Source organism: Malaclemys terrapin, chromosome 3 (genome assembly GCF_027887155.1).
Source record: "Malaclemys terrapin pileata isolate rMalTer1 chromosome 3, rMalTer1.hap1, whole genome shotgun sequence".
Classification (NCBI taxonomy): Eukaryota; Metazoa; Chordata; order Testudines; family Emydidae; genus Malaclemys; species Malaclemys terrapin.
In genome coordinates, this window is record NC_071507.1 from 132832609 (window position 1) to 132853028 (window position 20420).

Consider the following 20420-nt stretch of genomic DNA (forward strand, 5'->3'; position numbering starts at 1 on the left):
ATGTTAGAATAAAAACAAAAATAATTGTCTTTTGTGACTAGAACTGATAGAGAATAGAACTGAAGTTGCCTTTTTAAAAATGTAAATATGTAATGTGTCAATACTTTACTAACTTACAAAAAGATTCTTGAGTGAGATATTGTTTCAGTATGGTTGCATTAGTAGTCTACAGAAATATATAAAATCACCCACTCAACTTTCAGTTGCATTCTGATATTACAGCTGTGTGCTAAAGGCAGGAGCAGCCCTAGCCATTTTGCTGGCTAGGATGAAAAATGTTTTTGCAATCTCTCTTCCCTCCACACTGGTGACCGAGCCAAAAAAATAAATAAATAAGCTGGCCAATCAGCAGAGCAAAAAATAACAATAATAAAATAAAGGCTGGCCGGTCATAGCGAAGCAAAACAAAACAAAACACCCAGCGGTACGGCTCCCCCAGAAGTTACCACCCGGGGTGAGCGCCTTTCTCACTCGCCCCTACAACTGGCCCTGGCTAGATACCATGTGTATGTGAATCTTCAAAGATAAAAGGCAGGTGAAACCTATTTTTAAAGTGATGACAATATATGGAGACATGGTAAAAAGCCCGGTGTGTCAATTTGAAAAATATCTATAGTCATCTTATTTCCACAATTTCAGGACATTTTCCCTTACAATATGGCTTCTTAAACACATATGAGGATATAATTGAAACATTTTCTATTTAAGTCAGGTTGCAAACATCTCACTTAAACTCAGACAGGACTCATAGACTCATAGACATTAAGGTCAGAAGGGACCATTATGATCATCTGGTCTGACCCCCTGCATGCTGCAGGCCGCAAGACCCTTCCCTGGACTCTACCGTTGAAGTCCCCAATCCTGTGTTTTAGTGACTTCAATCGGCTGAGACCCTCCTGCTAGTGATCCCTGCCCCATGCTGCGGAGGAAGGCGAAAAACCTCCAGAGGCTCAGCCAATCTACCCTGGAGGAAAATTCCTTCCCGACCCCAAATATGGCGATCAGTAATACCCCGAGCATATAGGCAAGAGTCTCTAGCCTGACCCTTGTTGGCCATTTTGCTGTTCATGTACCATTGCTTGGTTTTCCTTGGCTACTATGTTTTATCATTAAACCATTCCCTCCATAAACTTATCCAACTTAATCTTAAAACCAGACAGGTCCGTCGCCCCCACCGTTTCCCTCGGAAGGCCGTTCCAATATTTCACCCCTCTGACGGTCAGAAACCTTCGTCTAATTTCAAGCCTAAACTTCCCCCCGGCCAGTTTGTATCCATTCGTTCTCGTGTCCACATTAGTACTAAACTGGAATAATTCCTCTCCCTCCCTTGTATTAACCCCTCTGATATATTTAAAGATAGCAATCATATCCCCCCTCAGCCTTCGCTTTGTCAGACTAAACAACCCAAGCTCCTCTAATCTCTTTTCATACGACAGGTTTTCCATTCCTCTGATCATCTTAGTCGCCCTTCTCTGCACCCGTTCCAGTTTGAGTTCATCTTTTTTAAACATTGGAGACCAGAACTGCACACAGTACTCCAAATGAGGTCTCACCAGCGCCTTATACAACGGAAGCAGGACCTCCCTATCTCTACTAGATATACCTTGCCTAATACATCCCAAGACCGCATTGGCTTTTTTCACCGCCACGTCACATTGCCGACTCATAGTCATCCTGCGGTCCACAAGGACCCATAGGTCCTTCTCCTCTTCCGTTACTTCTAACCAATGCGTCCCCATCTTGTAACTAAAATTGTTATTATTCGTCCCCAAGTGCATCACCTTACACTTTTTACTATTAAATTTCATCCTATTTCTGATACTCCAATTCACAAGCTCATTCAAGTCTCCCTGCAGAGTATCCCTATCCTCCTCCGAGTTTGCAACTCCTCCCACCTTCGTATCATCCGCAAACTTTATCAGCCCACTCTTGCAATCGGTCCCGAGGTCAGTTATAAATAGATTAAATAAGATGGGTCCCAAAACCGAACCTTGAGGCACTCCACTAGTAACCTCCCTCCAACCCGACAATTCACCCTTTAATACGACCCGCTGCATTCTCCCCATTAACCAATTCCCTATCCACCTCTGGATTTTCATATCGATCCCCATGTTTTTCATTTTAACCAATAGTTCCTCATGGGGTACTGTATCAAACGCTTTACTGAAATCCAGGTATATTAGGTCCACCGCATTTCCCTTATCTAATAAGTCCGTTACTTTCTCAAAGAAGGAGATCAGATTCGTTTGGCACGATCTGCCCTTCGTAAAACCATGCTGTAATTTATCGCATTTGCCATTAACTTCAAGGTCCTCAACTAGTTTCTCTTTCAGAATCTTCTCCAGCACCTTGCACACTACTGATGTTAAACTAACAGGCCTATAGTTACCCGGGTCACTTTTTTTCCCTTTCTTGAAAATAGGAACCACATTGGCTATTCTCCAGTCTAACGGGACTACCCCCGAGTTTACAGATTCATTAAATATAGTCGCTAATGGGCCTGCTATTTCCCGCGCCAATTCCTTCAATATTCTCGGATGAAGATCGTCCGGTCCACCCGACTTAGTCCCATTAAGGCGTTCTAGTTTTGTTTCTACCTCGGATGCGGTAATCCCCCATCCCGTATGCCCCTCTGTAATGGTGCTAGTATCCCTAATACCTTCATTGGCCTCATTAAACACCGATGCAAAATATTCATTGAGATATTGCGCCATGCCTAGATTATCTTTAATCTCCTCTCCGGCTATAGTCTTCAGCGGTCCCACTTCTTCTTTCTTTGCTTTCTTCCTATTTATATGACTGTAAAACCTCTTACTATTACTTTTAATTCCCCTCGCTAAGTCCAACTCTTCCCGGCCTTTGGCCTTTCTCACTCTATCTCTACATTCTCTGACTTCACTAAGGTAAGTTTCCTTACTGATCCCTCCCCTCTTCCACTCTTTGTACGCTTTCTGTTTTTTCCTAATCGCCCCTTTCAGCCGGTCGCTCATCCAGCTCGGTCTAAGTCTCTTGCTTAGTAATCTTTTTCCCTTTTTGGGGATACAGGCCTCTGACAGCTCTTGCATCTTTAACTTAAAGTAATCCCAGGCTTCTTCTGCCTTTAGGTCCCTTAATACATTTGCCCAATCCACTTCCCTTACCAGTCCCCTTAATTTGTTAAAATTGGCCTTTTTAAAATTATAAACCCTAGTCTTTGACTTAATTCTGGTACTCTTTCCATTTAGTTTAAAGCGAATTAGCTCATGATCACTGGAGCCCAAGTTGTCCCCCACTACCACTTCCTCAACAAGGTCCTCACTACTTACCAGAATCAAATCTAAAATGGCCTCCCCCCTCGTCGGCTCAGCTACCACTTGATAAAGGAATTGATCCGCAAGCACATCTAGGAACATCTGAGCCCTATTATTGCTACTAGTGTTTGTTCCCCAATCTATATCCGGGAAGTTAAAGTCCCCCATAATTACACAGTTTCTATTAGTATTTACCTCCCTTAATACATTAAACAATTCCTTATCCATATCCTGGGTCGATCCCGGCGGTCTATAGCACACCCCAAGCACTATCCCCGGAGAGGCTCTAGTAGTACTTTTACCCAGCTTGAGTATCGCCCAGACGGACTCTGTGTTATCTATTCCATCCACTATTATTTCTTTACAGCTTATTTCACTATTGACATACAATGCCACCCCCCCCACCTTTACCTTTATCCCGGTCTTTCCTAAACAGCGCATACCCCTCCATACCTGCGTTCCAGTCGTGACCGCCATTCCACCACGTTTCAGTTATTCCTACGATATCCGGTTTCAATTCTCGGACCAAGAGCTCCAATTCCTCCATTTTATTACCTAGGCTTCTCGCATTGGTGTACAAACAGCCTAATGTATGTCGTTTAGCCTGTCTCCCATTACTAGCACTGTATGTTGCGGGCCTCTTTGTGTTCGTCCCCCCTGTCCCTCCTATGTCCAATCTCATCTCCCCAGCTATGTCTCCTCTTATTACACTCAGCTTTTCAATACCGGAAACTGGCGTGGAGATTAACTGTGCATCTCCCAACCATCTCCCCAAACTTCCTAGTTTAAAGCTCTTTTGATAAGATGAGCCAGCCTCCCTCCCAGACAGGAAGGTAAGTTTACATGGTTTTAAAGGTTTAAAATATGAATCTTGTTCATAGAAGAATTACAAATTCTTGTAGTAGAAGCCTGTATTGCGTGATCTTTTCTACTGTTTATAATTTTTACATTAAAAGATCATTTAGGTACTCAAGTATCTGAACTCTACTGTGAAAAAAGGTATCATGGTTATTCATGCTTTAGAAATGCAGATATATAGGTGATTCAGAAGAGATTGTTATGATTATTACTTTAGTATATTTAAAATGGAAAACTACGGACACTTTCTCTAATCTAATGCTAATGGTCTGAATTCAGTATATTATGAACTTAATGCTTGTGTTTTCCTCTAATATGAAAGTTCAATTTTTGTCTCTCTTCCTCCTTACAGGTTGCTCTTGGAACAGTAACTAATGTGGAGGAAGCAGTAAAGTGGATAAGTTACACTTATCTTTATGTACGGATGAGAGCAAATCCATTAGTATATGGCATCAGTCACAAGGCTTATCAGGTAGAAAATGCATTTAAAAAAAAATCTAACCCGCTTTCTGGTTCTGTAATCCTTTCCTGATGTGAGGATAAATATTTGCTATTTCTGCTTTACCTGACATCAGCAATTCTTTAAGTGTTTGAATGGGAGAAGATATTTTCTATAGCAGAGAGTTATTGTTTTTTTAAATAGTAAGTGAAAAGGTCCCTTCTTAGTTGTCTTGTCGAACGCTTTTACCCACTATCATACAAAATACGTTTTCAATGGCCAAATTAACCATCAACGCATAGCACTCATTCTTATCAAAACAGCTATCATGCTTTAGTCACTGTCAGCATTTCAGTAGTGAAAGTCAGATATGAGTTATACCGTCAAGATTCTTGAAGCCATAGCTCTGATCTACACACGTTTTGTCCTATGTCAAGTATTTGTTTTAGAAGATCTCACGACTTGCAGTATCATAAATTATTAGACAGCATATTTGTTAATTTAACAGGTTAATAAAATCAATCGTTCAGTCATATTTGAAGTCTTTTTCTTCTTGGGATACAGTCATTTAAAGAGTTTTATTCCTTTGTTTGATGTTGTTTTTAGATATTATTTTGTGTATTGGAATAAATCAGAACACAGATATATTTTTTTTCATAGTGGAATTCCTTATTTTTACTTTTTGGTATGTTTCAGAGTTTACAGGAAATGTAAATACCTATTTTTCTTTAACACTGCTGTATATGCTCTACTAGAGCCTTCAACAATAGTAATTTGATAGTCAGGAGAAGAACATAAACTGGTAGGAGGAAAAAACGAAGGAAATATTTCTCTGGAAGATTTTTTTTTTTATGACAACTGTTTGAAACTGCTTCGACGTTTTGGGGGTAGGCATAGTCCTGTTGGATGTAGTTTAGTGGTCAGAGTGCAGATGAGATGATCAAAGGTTCATGATAAATGTAATTTGTTTCATGTCTCCACAATTTGTTGCATGGCTTCATAGTTTTTCACATGACTATCAACACTCAGGTTTTGAGTATCTACAACGTTCCTAGCAGTATGCCAGTGTCAGGTTTCAGGTCCAATATCTTTGTCCTTTGGATCTGGAAATGGGATTTAAACCATAGGGAAAGTGGGTAAGAATTCCATAGTTCTCAATATATTATAGTGAGGTGTAGTTTAAATATTTTATGGGCACTCACTTAGAATGGCTTTCTGAGTTCAGTCATCCCAAATGCATATTAATAAAACTCTTTTACTACATTATAATGTATTTGTATATGGTTAGCCAAACTCACATAGCCAGGTAAATGAAAAGCATAATCTATTCTAAGGTATCATCAAATACTAGATCTAGCTGGGGCTCAACAGTGGGAGTTTTGACATATCCTAGCTCTGTAGAATTCCTTCGCACTCAAAGACCCATGTCTCTGGCAAGCAGTACTGAGTTCTGTGGCAAATTATTAATTGATTTAAGCATGTTGAATAATTAATGTAAATATGTTTGGTAACACTGAATGATAACATTAAAACACAATTAACTGGAATAATTTTTAAAATAAAACTAACAAAAATATGTTTGTGACATTCCTCAGCCAGACAAGCAAGTGCCAATCCTGAAGGTCCACCAGTGCTCTGCCATTCCTGCACTGCATTCGCTGCCACATCCTATACGGAATCATTTTGAAGTGGCCTTTGCTATCTTGCGTTAAGATAGAAACAAGATATACCTATTAGAGGTGTTGTTTATTAATGCCTTTGAATAGCAGAGAGCAAGTAGGCCTGCAGACATAGATATTCTCTTCTTTCTTGGAAGCATCTGATACATGTTTTTGTATTGTGTTATGTTATACCGAGTGCAAGGCAGTTGTGCAGTTTCAGGTGCAGCATAGCTATAGTTTTATGAGTTATGCAATTCCTTTTCCTCCCCATACAGTAGTAAGTGTTTAATTTTCATAATCGGTATACACTTATTTCTTAATAATCTTGTGATTTGCCAGTTTATATATCCATATTGGCCAGCCATTATTAGCCAGTCTAGCCATTTAGAGTGCATTGATTTGCATAATCACTTTTGGTCAGATTGTCCCCAGATGTGTAGTGGGTATGGGTGTGTACAAAAAACCTTCTCTCGTCCCCCCTGCCCTTTATGTCCTGTGTAAGAGCCACATAGTATTGCAGTCCCTACTCCCATGAGGTCTCTCAGTACCACAAAAGGTGCAGGAAGGAGGCAAGGCAAGGCCAGGCTTCACACTGCCCCACCACCCCAAGGAGCAGGCCTTGCTCCCCAAAGGGGTGTAGCAGCTCTGGATGTAAACCAGGAAGTCCAGAATGTGTCTCAGTGCTCTCCCTGGGGTAATGCTTTTCCACACCCAGCCTTACTTGGGGCTGTGCCTAATAGTCATGATCTAGACATGTTCAATCAGTAACCATTCAGTAAATGTGCTAACCTCTCATCTTCGTTCCTTTGATCAGCAACTTTTCTCAAAAATTCAAACTATTTGCTAGTAGCAGTGATGATGTCTGAGCTTCTCCTTCCCTCTTGCTGAAGCAGAAAGACTCAAAAAATTACATTATAAAGAGAGTAGGAAAGAAGCAAAGAAAATTAGGTTGTCATACCACTGAAAAAGAAATACTATTTTTTTGTTGTTAGTTTGTTTTATTTGAAGGGAATTTTTTAAGGTTAAACCCTTTGACTTTTTCCTTCCTTCAATCTCTCTCCTCTACCATCTTTCACCCCTTGCTTCTCCTTCCACGGGTCAGCAAAGCTTTTTGTCCTCTTAACTTCTATATGATGGTGTTTATAATGCTTCTAAATTTTAGAGAATCCCAGTCTCTTCCCTTTTGAGTCAGCTTAGGAAAACTGTAAATAAAAATGTATATCAGTTATTCTGAAGGAAAGACCTTCCTTCTTAGGAATATGAGGAAATAACGAAGAGGATGAATTATATAACCAATTAAAGCATTTCTAAAATAACATCCTTTTCAACAGTTTGTTGACAGCCCACACTTGGACTTTGTGATTTTTTTTTTCTCTTTCATTTCGGTTTTGAATATTTCATTAAAAATATCAATATAAGAAGAAACTGAGCTTTCTTCTGATTAGGGCCTTGATCCTGAAAACTTACACATATGCTTAACTTTATGTACATGAATAGTCCAGACCTATTAAGTCTCTTGTAGCGGTATCTGAGCAGTTGCAGGTGCTTGGGAGCTGAAATTGTCTGATTTGGTAAGGGTCATTCTAGGCAGGATCTCTATTGTTGAAGTCCTTCAGGATTCCTAACTATAGAGACACAGTAATGAAGACTCTACAGAGGCACAGCAAGCAGGGGCAACCAGTGCTGGATACCCAGCTATGGGCCAGCAAGTCAGCCAAAGCTATATTTTAGTAATAAATACAGCAACACCATCATTGGTCTTTCACTGCTATAACTGTCCAGGGCCAAGTAACTTCATTTTCTCATTTTTATTCACGTTTGGTATGTGTAGCAACTTTTTGTGGACTTAGTGTCAGTATAACTGGTATTAATGAGGACTGAACTAATTCTTGGTGTGATAATCATGGCCTTATTTTATTTGTTTTGCAACTGTATTTTGTTTCTGACTTCTAGAAAACCTGAATTATCTCAGTGAAATGCCTCATTTGTCACTTTTGTATTTTGTGCATGGTCTCTAGATGGATCCAGGGCTAGAGAAGCACAGAGAACAACTGGTGATTGAAGTTGGCAGAAAGCTAGACAAAGCCCGCATGATTCGTTTTGAAGAGAGAACTGGATTTTTTTCTTCAACAGATTTAGGCAGAATTGCCAGCCACTATTATATTAAGTATAATACTATTGAGGTACAATAACTTGTTCTACTTCTGGTATACTTCTCTTTTTTTAACCCTTTATATAAAATGGTCATGAGAAGATTTTATAGGACATGTAGCCAATTTAACACTGATATCTTTTTCAAATCATGGTTACTAAAAGAAACTATCTAAGCATATGGCAATAGTGAAAGCATTGTTTTGGTCACATTTGGTTTTGGATGATGATTTCCACATTCTCTGCCCCTTCCTAAGACTTAGATATCTTATCACCTGTATATCCATTTGCAGGAAATAGAACTTGCATGCACAGAGCCCACTAACAGAAATTTTTCTGTGGGTGAAAAGGCTATCCCCATGTCATTCAGGTGATAGAATTTATCAGTGCAGTACAGGCAAGAGTGCACTGAAGGGTGTGTAGATGTGCATATCTGCCCAAAACTGTTCCTGCTACATTGGAGACTGGGAGCTGAAAATCTGTCGCATCATCCTTTAATTGGACGTATTAACGTACACATTCAGATATAGTGTGGACAAGATTTTCAAAAGTGACTATGGATTTTGGTTGCCTCCATTTTGGGTCCCCAACTTGAGACAACTTAAAAGCAGCTGTTTTTTTAGGAAGTGCGGAACAGGCCCTCTGAACATTTGGTCCTCTTCAAGTTGTCTGAAGCTGGGTATCCAATAACTGAGGCACCTGCTTACTTTTAAAAATCTTAGAGACTCTCTTCTTTGAGTTGTTACTGAGAGCAGAATTGTCTTTAATTTTAAGTTGGTAGGTCAAAATCATTGTTTTTACATTTTTATTTTTAACAGTAAATCAAATCATTTTATTTTTGATAGACTTTCAATGAACATTTTGATGCTCACAAAACAGAAGGTGATATTCTTGCTATAGTATCTAAGGCAGAAGAATTTGAACAGATCAAGGTAAGATTGCATCACTTCATCCAGAAGGACACTTTTAATGGAAGTAGACCCTAATCCACAGTATCAGGTCCATAAAATGCATGACCAGTATTGGAGAATGAGTAGGGCTTTTAACCCTACTCTCTGAGTCCTCTGGATGTAAAGTAGTCAGGGCCTGATGGAAATGGCCCCCAACTGGTTCCCTATAAGGGCCAAACCTTACATAAATAAATAAGTTTAATGTCAGTCTCAGTAGATTTATGGTGTGTTTTGCATTCTCATCAGTGAGAATGTAAAATGCAATGCATTATTCAAACTGTAGATATGAATATTTCTTTACTTGTATTAAGACTTAATCTTATTAACAGTGAAAACTCTAATATCATGAATCATAGTACTTTACAGTTTTGATCTAAGAATATATTATGCCACATGCAAACTATATGACTATAATGAATGCATTTAATGTTAATTCAAATTTGCCCTAATCCAGATGGACAGAGGTTTTACTCTGGTCAAATAAAAAATGAAATCTCATCAGATGGAGGATGGTAGGGTCAGAAGATTCAATTTTTGTGGCATATCAAATTTTTGTGTGTCAATGGCAACCTTAATAGATGGTGATGAATAATAAAATGTAATTGTGTCACTATTAAGATAGTTTCAATTAAGTTCTATTAGCTGCAGTCTGGAAGGCTTGGTTTTTTATTATTATTATTTTGTGTAAAACTAGACTCCATTTAAAATAATGTTTCTAAGAGAATGGAAATTTAATTTAGTGTGAAAGTTTTTACCAAGTTACTCCAACCTCTTCAAACCTATTACTTGTGTTTTAGGTAAGAGAAGAAGAAATAGAGGAACTGGATGCCTTACTGAACAATTTCTGTGAACTTTCTGCTCCTGGAGGTGTGGAGAACAGTTATGGGAAGATAAATATCCTCCTTCAAACATATATTAGCCGAGGAGAGATTGATAGTTTCTCCCTTATTTCAGACTCTGCATATGTTGCACAGGTAAAAAAAAAAAATCTATAAAATCTATTCATTTGTCTTTCTTCACATCTTTCATTTACCCAGATGTATGGATAGCTATGTGGGCCCAGATTTTCAAATGTATTTGCACATATGATTTGAAAAGCTGAGCACGAGCTTTTAAGATTTCAACACAGAATATTTTTGATTTAGTGGGAAATAATTGCTTAGTGTTAATTTAGGAGGTCAGGTTGTACTTTTTTAGTTCAGTTTGAATTAGTTTTCCAGTATAGTAGCCATTAACTGTTGTTTATTCAGCTTTCATAGTTTAAATTGCAATTGCATACAAGATGTTAGCCTTAAACCTTAATGTTTCCTAAATTTACAAAGAAGTTTAAATGTATTTAACATTTTTGCATTCTGATTTTATGTTTGTTTTGCAAAGCATTATAAAATTGGTTTACACCAGAATATGTGCTATTAATATTGGTCTTACAAATCTTAAGTAGGCTGCATGGGGTTTGCACCAAAATACAGACGCTCCCCCAGTTACGCAAACCCGACTTACGGAAATCCGCACTTACGGAAAAAGTTCTGTAAGTTCCATATTTTTTTTTTTGCGTAATTGCCAGGTATATGTTCCCGATTTATGGAAAATTAGACTTACGCAAGGCGTTCTGTTCCATCCCTTGCGTAAGTCGGGAAGCGTCTGTATGTGCTATTAATATTGGTCTTACAAATCTTGATCTTGCAGAGTGGCAAAACATAACTTCAAGCTGATTGTGCATTGTGACTGGTAGTGTTTGGACTTAAAATTTAAGAAACCTGAAAGGGGATACCAAACTTTATGGAAAACCTCTCCACAGTTGTGGGAGGTTGACTCCCACACGGTAATGGCAGATCAGTCCATACTCTTGATTGATGGCTCAGTTTAACACCCCAAACGGTCATCAACTTGATGGGATGTTTAGTCATCGCATGGATACAACGGCACTGGAAATCTATGGAATATTGCTGCTTCTTCACAAGTCTAGGGTCCATCCCAGCAAGTCAGGTGGCCACTTGAAATTCCCCTTAAGAAGGCATCTGTTTACTGGCTTGAGCCCCCTAAAAGAGGCAAATGACATAATGCACAGCTTATAACAATTCCATATGTCAACCGATATTAAATGTATGTAGTGGGTTATAAGGTTGTGGCTTTGGGACAATTTAGGAGTATTTCTGTCTCTTCATTAATAAGCAGCAGCATAGTATGTTCTGACATTGTGCTGTCACATCCTGCCAAACCATTTTAAGCTAGCTGGAGGATTCTCTGCTACTTGAAGTCTTTAAACCACAGGATTTGGGGACTTGAACAGCAGAGTCAAGGGAAAGGGGTTGGGACGGCTTTTGTGGCCTGCATCATGCGGGAGGTCAGACTAGATGATCATAATGGTCCCTTCTGACCTTAAAGTCTATGAGTCTATAAGAAATAATAAAAATTGTATTTAAATGATATTAAGGATGAGAGTGAAACATTTAAAAGCATAGATATTCTGAGTTAAGATCATCATGCCATCTTAGGTTATTTCCTTGTGTTCAGGTTTTATAGCGCACATGGGCTTGCTGAGATCATTATACATATCATAAAGATTGTGATACGTGCACAACAAGATCATTTTAAGAGAGGTCTCTCAATTTCAGTTTATAGCTTTTATTTGTCTCTCTCAACTGTAGCATTTTAAAGGAGGTGGTGGGGTCATATGCTCAGGTGCTCAATTTATAAATGTGTGTGATAATTTACATGGGGACATGAGTAGTAGTGCTTAGAATCACAATTTTTAAATTGCAGTTCTACTCCAAAAGATGACTATTTTAAAAAAAAAATTGTTCCTTCTACCTCAATAGAAGAGTTGTAGCTGCGTTCTTTAGTGACAAAATATTTTTAGTACCTTTTTTTTTTAAAACTCCTGTTAGCATTGCAGAGCCAGCACAGAGTGAATGCTATTCTGCTCAGTGAATCATCAACAGAACTGATAGCTAATTTCTCACTATAAAGTGAGATTCTTCCCTCAGTTATATCTAAGCAATCCCACTGAAAACAATGGGCTTGCATGGATGTGTAATTGGACAGAAATGGGCCGGCAGAATATTTGTCATTGCCATGTTAGATGAGTATGGGACGGATAAATCATTTTTTATGTAAAGTCTACGAAAAATTAATCTTGATGATCAGATTCTAAGTTAAGTTTGTAAGGAATTTAAATAAGAAGAAAGCAAACATTTTTGTAAACTAAGTAAATGTGATTGAGAAGTCATTGAGAGACAGTGAGCAAAACCCCTGAGTGCTGGTGTAACTATGATCAAAACCAAGGACAGGAATCCTGCAGCAGACCTAGCAATTGAACCTACTTCTCCTGACTACCAGACTTGGACTTTAACCACAAGACCATGTTTCCCCTCAACATGAATATCCAATTTTAAATTTTTGAGCACGGTCAGGGTTATTGTATCAAGAAAAAAATATTACTATCAAAAATTGTTTCTGTTCACTGCAACAGTATAGCTTTAATTGTTTAATTTGTATTTACTGTCATCATCCCATTAAGTACTGATGAAGCAGTTTTAAAAGATGCAATTAATCATTAGGTAGAAACTGAAAAATAATTTTTTCAAGAATATTTTAGCTAAAGCTTAACAATAAAATATATATGTTGGGGGGAGTCTGATAGGAAAAAACATACTATACATGCTGTATCCAATAAGAAATGTTTGATCTGAATCTAATATTTTTCTTCATCTTGATGTTTCACTCTGTAGAATGCAGCTCGTATTGTTCGTGCCCTTTTTGAGGTTGCTCTTAGGAAACGATGGCCTGCAATGACGTACCGGCTACTGAACCTCAGCAAAGTCATTGACAAGCGGCTGTGGGGCTGGGCCAACCCTTTGCGACAGTTCTCAGTGCTGCCACCATCAGTCCTCACAAAGCTGGAGGAGAAGAATCTCTCTGTAGATAAGATGAAGGACATGAGGAAAGATGAAATAGGTAAAAAAACATAATAAGCAATGTTCTCTTTAAACGTTGGGCTCTATGTTCTCCTCTTTACATTGAATAGGAACTTTCTATTAATCCTATTGATTTTTGATAGTTGACAAATCAGGTCCTTCATTACTTGCAACTTGAATACTGTTTATGTGAAAAAGAATGGAAGTGGGGAATTATAACAAAGGACGCTACCAATAAGTGGTTCATGCCTGCTTCTGAATGATCAAATTCATTTTCATTTAACCTGAGGAGTTCATTGCCACAAGATTATCATTCCAGCCAAGAGCTTAGTGGAGTTTAATAAAGGATTTGATATATATCAGTAATGAGAACTTCCACAATTACATTTATAGGAATAAAAACAGTATTAGAAGGTGTATATAAATGCTTATGCATTAGCTAGCCACCAACTGATGGGGTCGGGGGAGAGAGTTAAGAAGAAATTTTCTTTATTTTGAATACTTTTTAACTTCTTACCCTTACTTTGGAGGGATATTTTAGATCCTGGACTTCAGTCTGCATTTTCAGGCCTCTGGTCCAAGGTGATACTTTTCACAGCATTTTTGTTATACAATAATCAGGGTTGGACTACTTTCAACTCTGTCTGTTACAAAAAATGTAGACTGGAATTTTCAAATAGTTCCGAAACGTACAGTGAAAATAGACATTCAGCATCTTTTCAATCTTGGACTGGCTTGACTCAACAACCAGAGATGACCTGCATACCTAACTTGGCAGCAATCTGCAAGTGTTCAGATCACTTCCAAGATAAGGCTCCAATCCCACAAATACTTATGGCACTTGACTCATCTGAGTAGTCCCAAAGTTAAGCACCATGCCTAAGTGTATGCAGGATATGGGCCTACGTTTTTATTTTCAAAGTTAAATCAGGTGCTTAAAAGAAATCTCCAAAGGTTTTGTATCATCCCTAAATATAGTATCTATGTATGTGTGTGTATTCTGTGGCTTTTCAGATCAGCATCTGTACCTTATGTACTATAATAAATCAATTTGTACTTTCACAGTATTATGTCAATGCTTAATACTAGTATAATATGGCAGTGAATGGCCCTGCGCTTTTCCTTTTTAAAGAAAGTTGCCCTATGATTTTTCTGGAACATACAGGATGTTGGATTAGAAGACATGGAAAGAGTTTCACTCCCCTCAATTTCAAGTGAATGGCACTTACCATTGAATTCTGAATTTAGATACGTTTCTACATGTATATAGAATATGCATATTTATATTTTAAATGGACTACTTTTCGTATGCAAGCAGATGGAGTCTAGTATTTGAACATGGCAATAGATTATTAGTGATTAGATACTGTGGTAATGGGTGTCCGATAGCCCTATAAATGCCTAGGAAAAATACAAAGTGCATCCCTGAGAGCTGTTACTTGTTTAATGTCCTTCTCCCTATCTGCTTTCTTTCTGTCTGTCTCCCTCTCTCCCTTCCTCCCTCCAAGACACTGGAGAGAGAGGGAAAGCGTTTGCTGGCCTGCCAGCCATCCTTTTTCTTAATTTAGAATTCAGTGCCACATTGAAATATGGAAATATGGAAAGAGAGCATTTTCAGGCTGGTAGCTTGTTTTCAGCACCTCTCCCTGTTAGTTTCAATATGAGCCCTCACACCCCTTCTAAGTAGCATGGTGACTTGAAATAAAAAAAGAGAGGAGTTGGCTGGCAGGGAAAGCCTTCCAGCATCCCTATTCTAATGGGAGATAGAGAAAGACTTCAGATAGGTGCGGGCTTTTAGAGGCACCTAGAGGATAATAGGGTAATAAGAGAGAGCCAGCATAGATTTGTCAAAACAAATCATGACAATCCAACCTTATTTCCTTTGACAGGATTATTGGGGAGAAGATGTAGACATGATGGATTTTGATTTTAGAAAGTCTTTTAGCACAGTGTAACAAAGCATTCTCATAAGCAAACTAAGGAAATGTGGTCTAGATGAAATTACTTCAAGTTGGATGCACAACTGGTTGAAAGACCATACTCAAAGAATAGTTATCTACGGTTCACTGTCAAACTAGGTGAATGTATCTAGTGGGGTCCTGCAAGGGTCTTGTCTGTGTCCAGTACTATTCAGTATTTTCATTAATGCCCATATTTAATCTTGAGTAAAGAAAATTAATTGGGGACCTGATAAATCTTCAAATATGTTAAGATCTACCATAAAGAGGACAGTGATCAATTGTTCTTTATGTCCCCTGAAGGTAGGAAAAGTAAGAAGTAATAGGGTCAAGGGAGATTTAGGTTAGATAATAGGAAAAACTTTCCAATTATAAGGGTAGTTAAGTACTGGTGCAGGTTTCAAAGGAGATAATGGAATTCCCATAATTGGACGTTTTTAAGAATAGCATAGATAAACTCCTGTCAGTATGGTCTAGATTTACTTGGTCCTGCTTCATTGCAGGTGTTTGGTCTTAAAGAACTTTTGAGGTCCTTTCTAGCCCTACATTTCTATGATTCAGTGGGAATAAATGCTGCACTTTATCTTTATGTGCAGATCCTGGATCCAATCTGCCTAAAAATTAAACAAAAACAAGTTTATTTAAAAAAACAAAAAGCCTTCATGTTGAAACAAAAGAAGTAATGAAAATTAAGTGTCTTCCCCTGGAAATTGACGGGCAGTTTTTTTTTACAGTTCAGTTGATTGTCGTATTCTCTGAAAAAGTATGTTAAGTCTTTGTGGAATCAAGTAAGTTTTATACTTCTTTTAGTTAAAAATGCCTATTTTTAAGCAGCCAATTCCTTAGGTTAGCAGATTGTATGAGTCTGACATTTTGAGAAGTCACAGAAGTCACAGATATTTCTTTTAACATCCTCTTGATGTAACTCTAAAATCACCACCAGAGCAGATAGGCCTTGATTCTGCAATGACTTGTGCAGGTAGATCCCTGTACAGACCCACATAGGGTCTTGACACGGGCTCAAGGTTTCACCCACATGCATCACATTGTAGAATTGATCTGCCTGTATAGCCTTATTGAGCTAACTGAACCGTAGGAACACCAATATTTTATATGCCTTTTGAAGTTTTGCTTTTGCCTGTAAAAAAATAGTGACATTATAAGCAGAATAAGGGCATTTCGGGACTGGAGAAGTTGCACCCATTTAAAGAAATTGATTTAAAATCAATCTATTTAAAACGGTGCACTCTTAATGTAGATGCGCTTAATTTACAGATGTAAGCTAACTGATTTAAGCAAGGGTTAAACCTGCTTGTGTCTAGGTGAGGAGTTTGCCTTGCTTTAACTAGATCAATTTTAAAATGAGTAAGGCCTAGTCTACGTGATAACGTTATACAGTTTTAACTAAATCCATTTACATACCGCTTTAGTTAAATCAGTGCAACCTCCATGCATAGATATCAGTTTAAGTGTCTCATATCGATGCAAATTACGTAGTCACGAATCAACTTAAACAAAATCATATCTCCTCGTGAGTTAGTATTTATGTGTATAGAAGAGACTATATGTTTTTCTAACTAGCAGGTCAAAAAGTCATTAGAAGAAAAAAGAAACTCCCTTGAAATAGCAGATTATTCAGCATGAATTCTTAATAGTTATTTTGACCCATTGGTAAAAGCCAGCAGAGGAGTTAATAATGTCTTTTTCTGAGCTGTAAATTTGCTAATTCAGATTAAGTATTACAAAATATTCCAACATACCAGGTCAAGAGAGTCATTTACACACCAAACAAAACAAGCAAGCAATAACATCCCTCTCTAAAACCCTAGTTAAAATTCTGATTTGTATTATTTTTCCTGTAAATGCACATTTGTTTCACCTGGTGTTTTCTTTGCAGGTCACATGCTGCGTCATGTGCATATTGGGTTAAAGGTCAAACAGTGTGTCCATCAAATTCCCTCCATTACAATGGAAGCAGCTATTCAGCCAATTACACGTACTGTACTCCGTGTTAGGCTGACCATCACTCCTGACTTCAAGTGGAATGATCAGGTAAAAATTAAGTAATTAAGGTGAAGATTATTGTGAGAATTTAGCTATTTGGATAATGTAAAAAGGTGATTTTAACTATCTATAAAGACAATGTGATCTACAGAGATGAATTAATTTTGAGGTGCCCATGGAAGAATATATCTGAAGAAAGTATCCTTTTTTCATTCAAGTTAACTTAAATAAGACTACACTCTTTTGTAACTTCATAAAAAATTGTTTAGAGAACAGATGTTAATAGTGGGAAAATTTACATTTGTAAACTGCTCCAATGTATAAGGACTTGTCTACATAGGAAAATTATATTGCTATAACCTAAGGCTTGTATTCACAGGCAAGCTAACAAGGTGAAAATTTAAACTAATATTGTTATATCTGTATGATCCCCCCCATTCACCACCATCGCCCCCCAAGTGGATACTTTTATTCCATTTAGCTTATGTCACTTGGGAAGGAGTTTAAGATAAACCAAAAAAGACAGTCTTACAATGGAATAAAAGTGCCCACATAGAGCTGTTATATGGGCATATGGTAAAACACTTTCATGTCGATAAGGCCTTGGGCACAAACAGGCTTTTTTTCTCCGTTAGGTACATATCTCTCATTCTCTTCCACCTTTAGGAGATTGGAGAGGTTGTACTTCTGAAAACTAGCAATTAAATGCCTGTTCTTGGATTAAGTTTCAGGTTCTAAAACTCCATTTTCAAAGCCTATCCCTTTTTTAAGCAAAAAAGTGCATGTATCAAATTGATTTTGACCACAAAGTGAATGTAGAAGACTTTTGTTCTAAAAATAGATTTACACTCTTTTTTAAAAATTGTTTTCCCTGGTCATAAGGGCTTTTACTTTTTCTTTTGGATAGTTTTTCTGTCTTAGATTGTGAATACAAGGAGTGGTGATCAAAATACATGCAGTTTCTTTCTAGTCACTTCCTTGACTGATTATAAAAATATCTTTGAATGAATTCCTAACCTAATCTTGCACCAACTAATTTTGGTGACTTAATTTTGTCCATGTACTGTTTTATATTACAAAAGGAGATAATTTGAAAAATTTAGTTGAGTCTCTATCTTGCATCAGTATTACCAATACAAAGTTCAGTACTGATGAGCTAATATATCATTAAGGACAAAACAGTTTAACGCTTGTTCTTTAACTTGAATCTATTTACAGCAGTGCCTTCCCAAGGCAAGCCGTAAAGTATACCAAAGAGGTCTGTACTTAGAAAGAGGAAGCATTGGGGACAATAGATTTTTGCCCAAGCTTATTGCTGTGACCTTTGACAGAGTATCTCTTAATGGTTACTTTGGAAACATTACAAACATTGTGTCCGTTTATACAATGGAGCTCTTAAAATGTGAATACATAGATTTGTGTTAATCAAAACCTGAAAATGTTACTGCCTTTTTTGCTTTGCTTTGACTCTGTTTGTATCCGGTGAGCTTATCATTAATTATGAAATAATCTTTATTATAGTAAATAACTACAATGATTTTTAATTATCATTCAAAATTAATCATTATCATTTTAAATTTAACAGTTGACAAACTATTAAAGAATTGCTTTCCCATCAGCATGCTACTACTATGCTGGTAAGCTGCCCAGAAGATGACAGTGGCAGCTGTCGTCAGTACAAAAACTGACTGCAAGGGAAGCCCACCCATAATAAGACTAGAAATGCATCAGCAAAATCAGAATTGTAAAAATCCAAGTACTTAATTGAAATGCCTAGCGTAGCTAAACATTTCTAGTGCATGCACCATGACAGCATCTAGGTGCCAAATAAAACAAAGTAATACAAAACTGGAATTGACGTGGTTTGATCGTATTTCTGAGATTGTTCTAGAGGTAGGTGAAGAAACAACCTTGCTGTTCAGTTTGTACTTTACTTTATTGGGGGAATGTCTGTGCAAAGGAAATGTTTTACATTGTGTTCTAGAAAAGGTGAGACATGCGTTCGTTTTTATCTTTAATTACAGCAATTTCCAAAGTTAAGAGCCCTTTAGTTCAGCTACGAAATTTTCCCTTTACCCTACTCCAGCGGAGCAAGGAACCATGAAAAGCTGTCCTAATAGGGCAGGTGAGCATTCCTCCATTATGAAGGAATGGAAGGGTAATGCAAAGTCACACAAGGAGTATGGGAATCTCTGGGTGTTGTAGCACTGGCTTAAGTAGTGTGCCACAGAATATGGCTGTGGAGTAGGGTGTGCCCAGAGCACTGTTACACTCTACCAATCCCCAATGGTCTCTTGGGGTTGTTACTGCCAGCACTAGTTAAAGCAGCCTTGAGTCACCTCTGCCCCTCTTACACTATAGCTGGGCAGCTGGAGCGGCGGCTGCTGGCCAGGAGCCCAGCTCTGAAGGCAGAGCCACTGCCAGCATGAGCGCAGAAGTAAGGATGGCATGGTATGGTATTGCCACCCATACTTCTTTGGTGCTCCCTGCAGAGCTGAGCCCTCAGTTAGCAGCCGCCATTCTCCAGCCACCCAGCTTTGAAGGCAGCAGTGCAGAAGTAAGGGTGGCATGATATGGTATTTCCACCCTTACTTCTGCGCTGCTGCTGGCAAAGCACTTCCTTCAGAGCTGGGCGCCCGGCCAATAGCTGCCATTCTCCGGCCGCCCAGTTCTGAAAGCAGCACAGAAGTAAGATGACAATACCTTGCCCAGGGAATGGAAAATTCCTTCCTGACCCAAAATATGGCAGTTGGATAGACTTAATGCATAGCTGTGAAGACTCCCAGAGCCCTAACTCTCAACACGATAAAGTGGCAAGACCAGAAGCATACTACAAACCAAATGGGAAGATGGGAAAAAGAATTGCTCTCCAATGCCAAAACTTGGAAATTGTCCCTGGCCAGTTAATACTCTTTCCTCCCACCCAGTCCAGAACCAGTTACTGATGGCTTATCAACACACCATCTAATGCAAGTCCCAAAGCGGATGGTAGTCATAGATGTTCTTGCCTGAAAGATTAGTGGGGTCCAATAAAAACAATTTCCACTGTAGCAGCCTGCATGGAACTTGGAGGGAGGATCACAAGTTACAGGAGGAAAGAGTTTTTGGAAAAGTCTGTCTCTGTGCACATGGCTTGAATGCTAGCTGCAGTTGCAGCACCTGAAAATAGTTCTCTTAATAAAGAGACAAGTT

The 20420-nt window shown here is 38.2% G+C and overlaps 1 protein-coding gene across 1 annotated transcript in view; it reads left to right on the forward strand.

Moving 5' to 3' along the window:
- Nucleotides 1-20420, forward strand: part of ASCC3 (activating signal cointegrator 1 complex subunit 3) — a 508554-nt gene that overhangs the window by 369229 nt on the left and 118905 nt on the right. Inside the window, exons 17-22 of the mRNA XM_054023229.1 lie at nt 4501-4620; nt 8267-8431; nt 9245-9331; nt 10147-10323; nt 13081-13306; nt 17122-17276. Of these exons, the coding sequence (XP_053879204.1) occupies nt 4501-4620; nt 8267-8431; nt 9245-9331; nt 10147-10323; nt 13081-13306; nt 17122-17276 (930 nt within the window). The remainder of the gene's footprint in view (nt 1-4500; nt 4621-8266; nt 8432-9244; nt 9332-10146; nt 10324-13080; nt 13307-17121; nt 17277-20420) is intronic.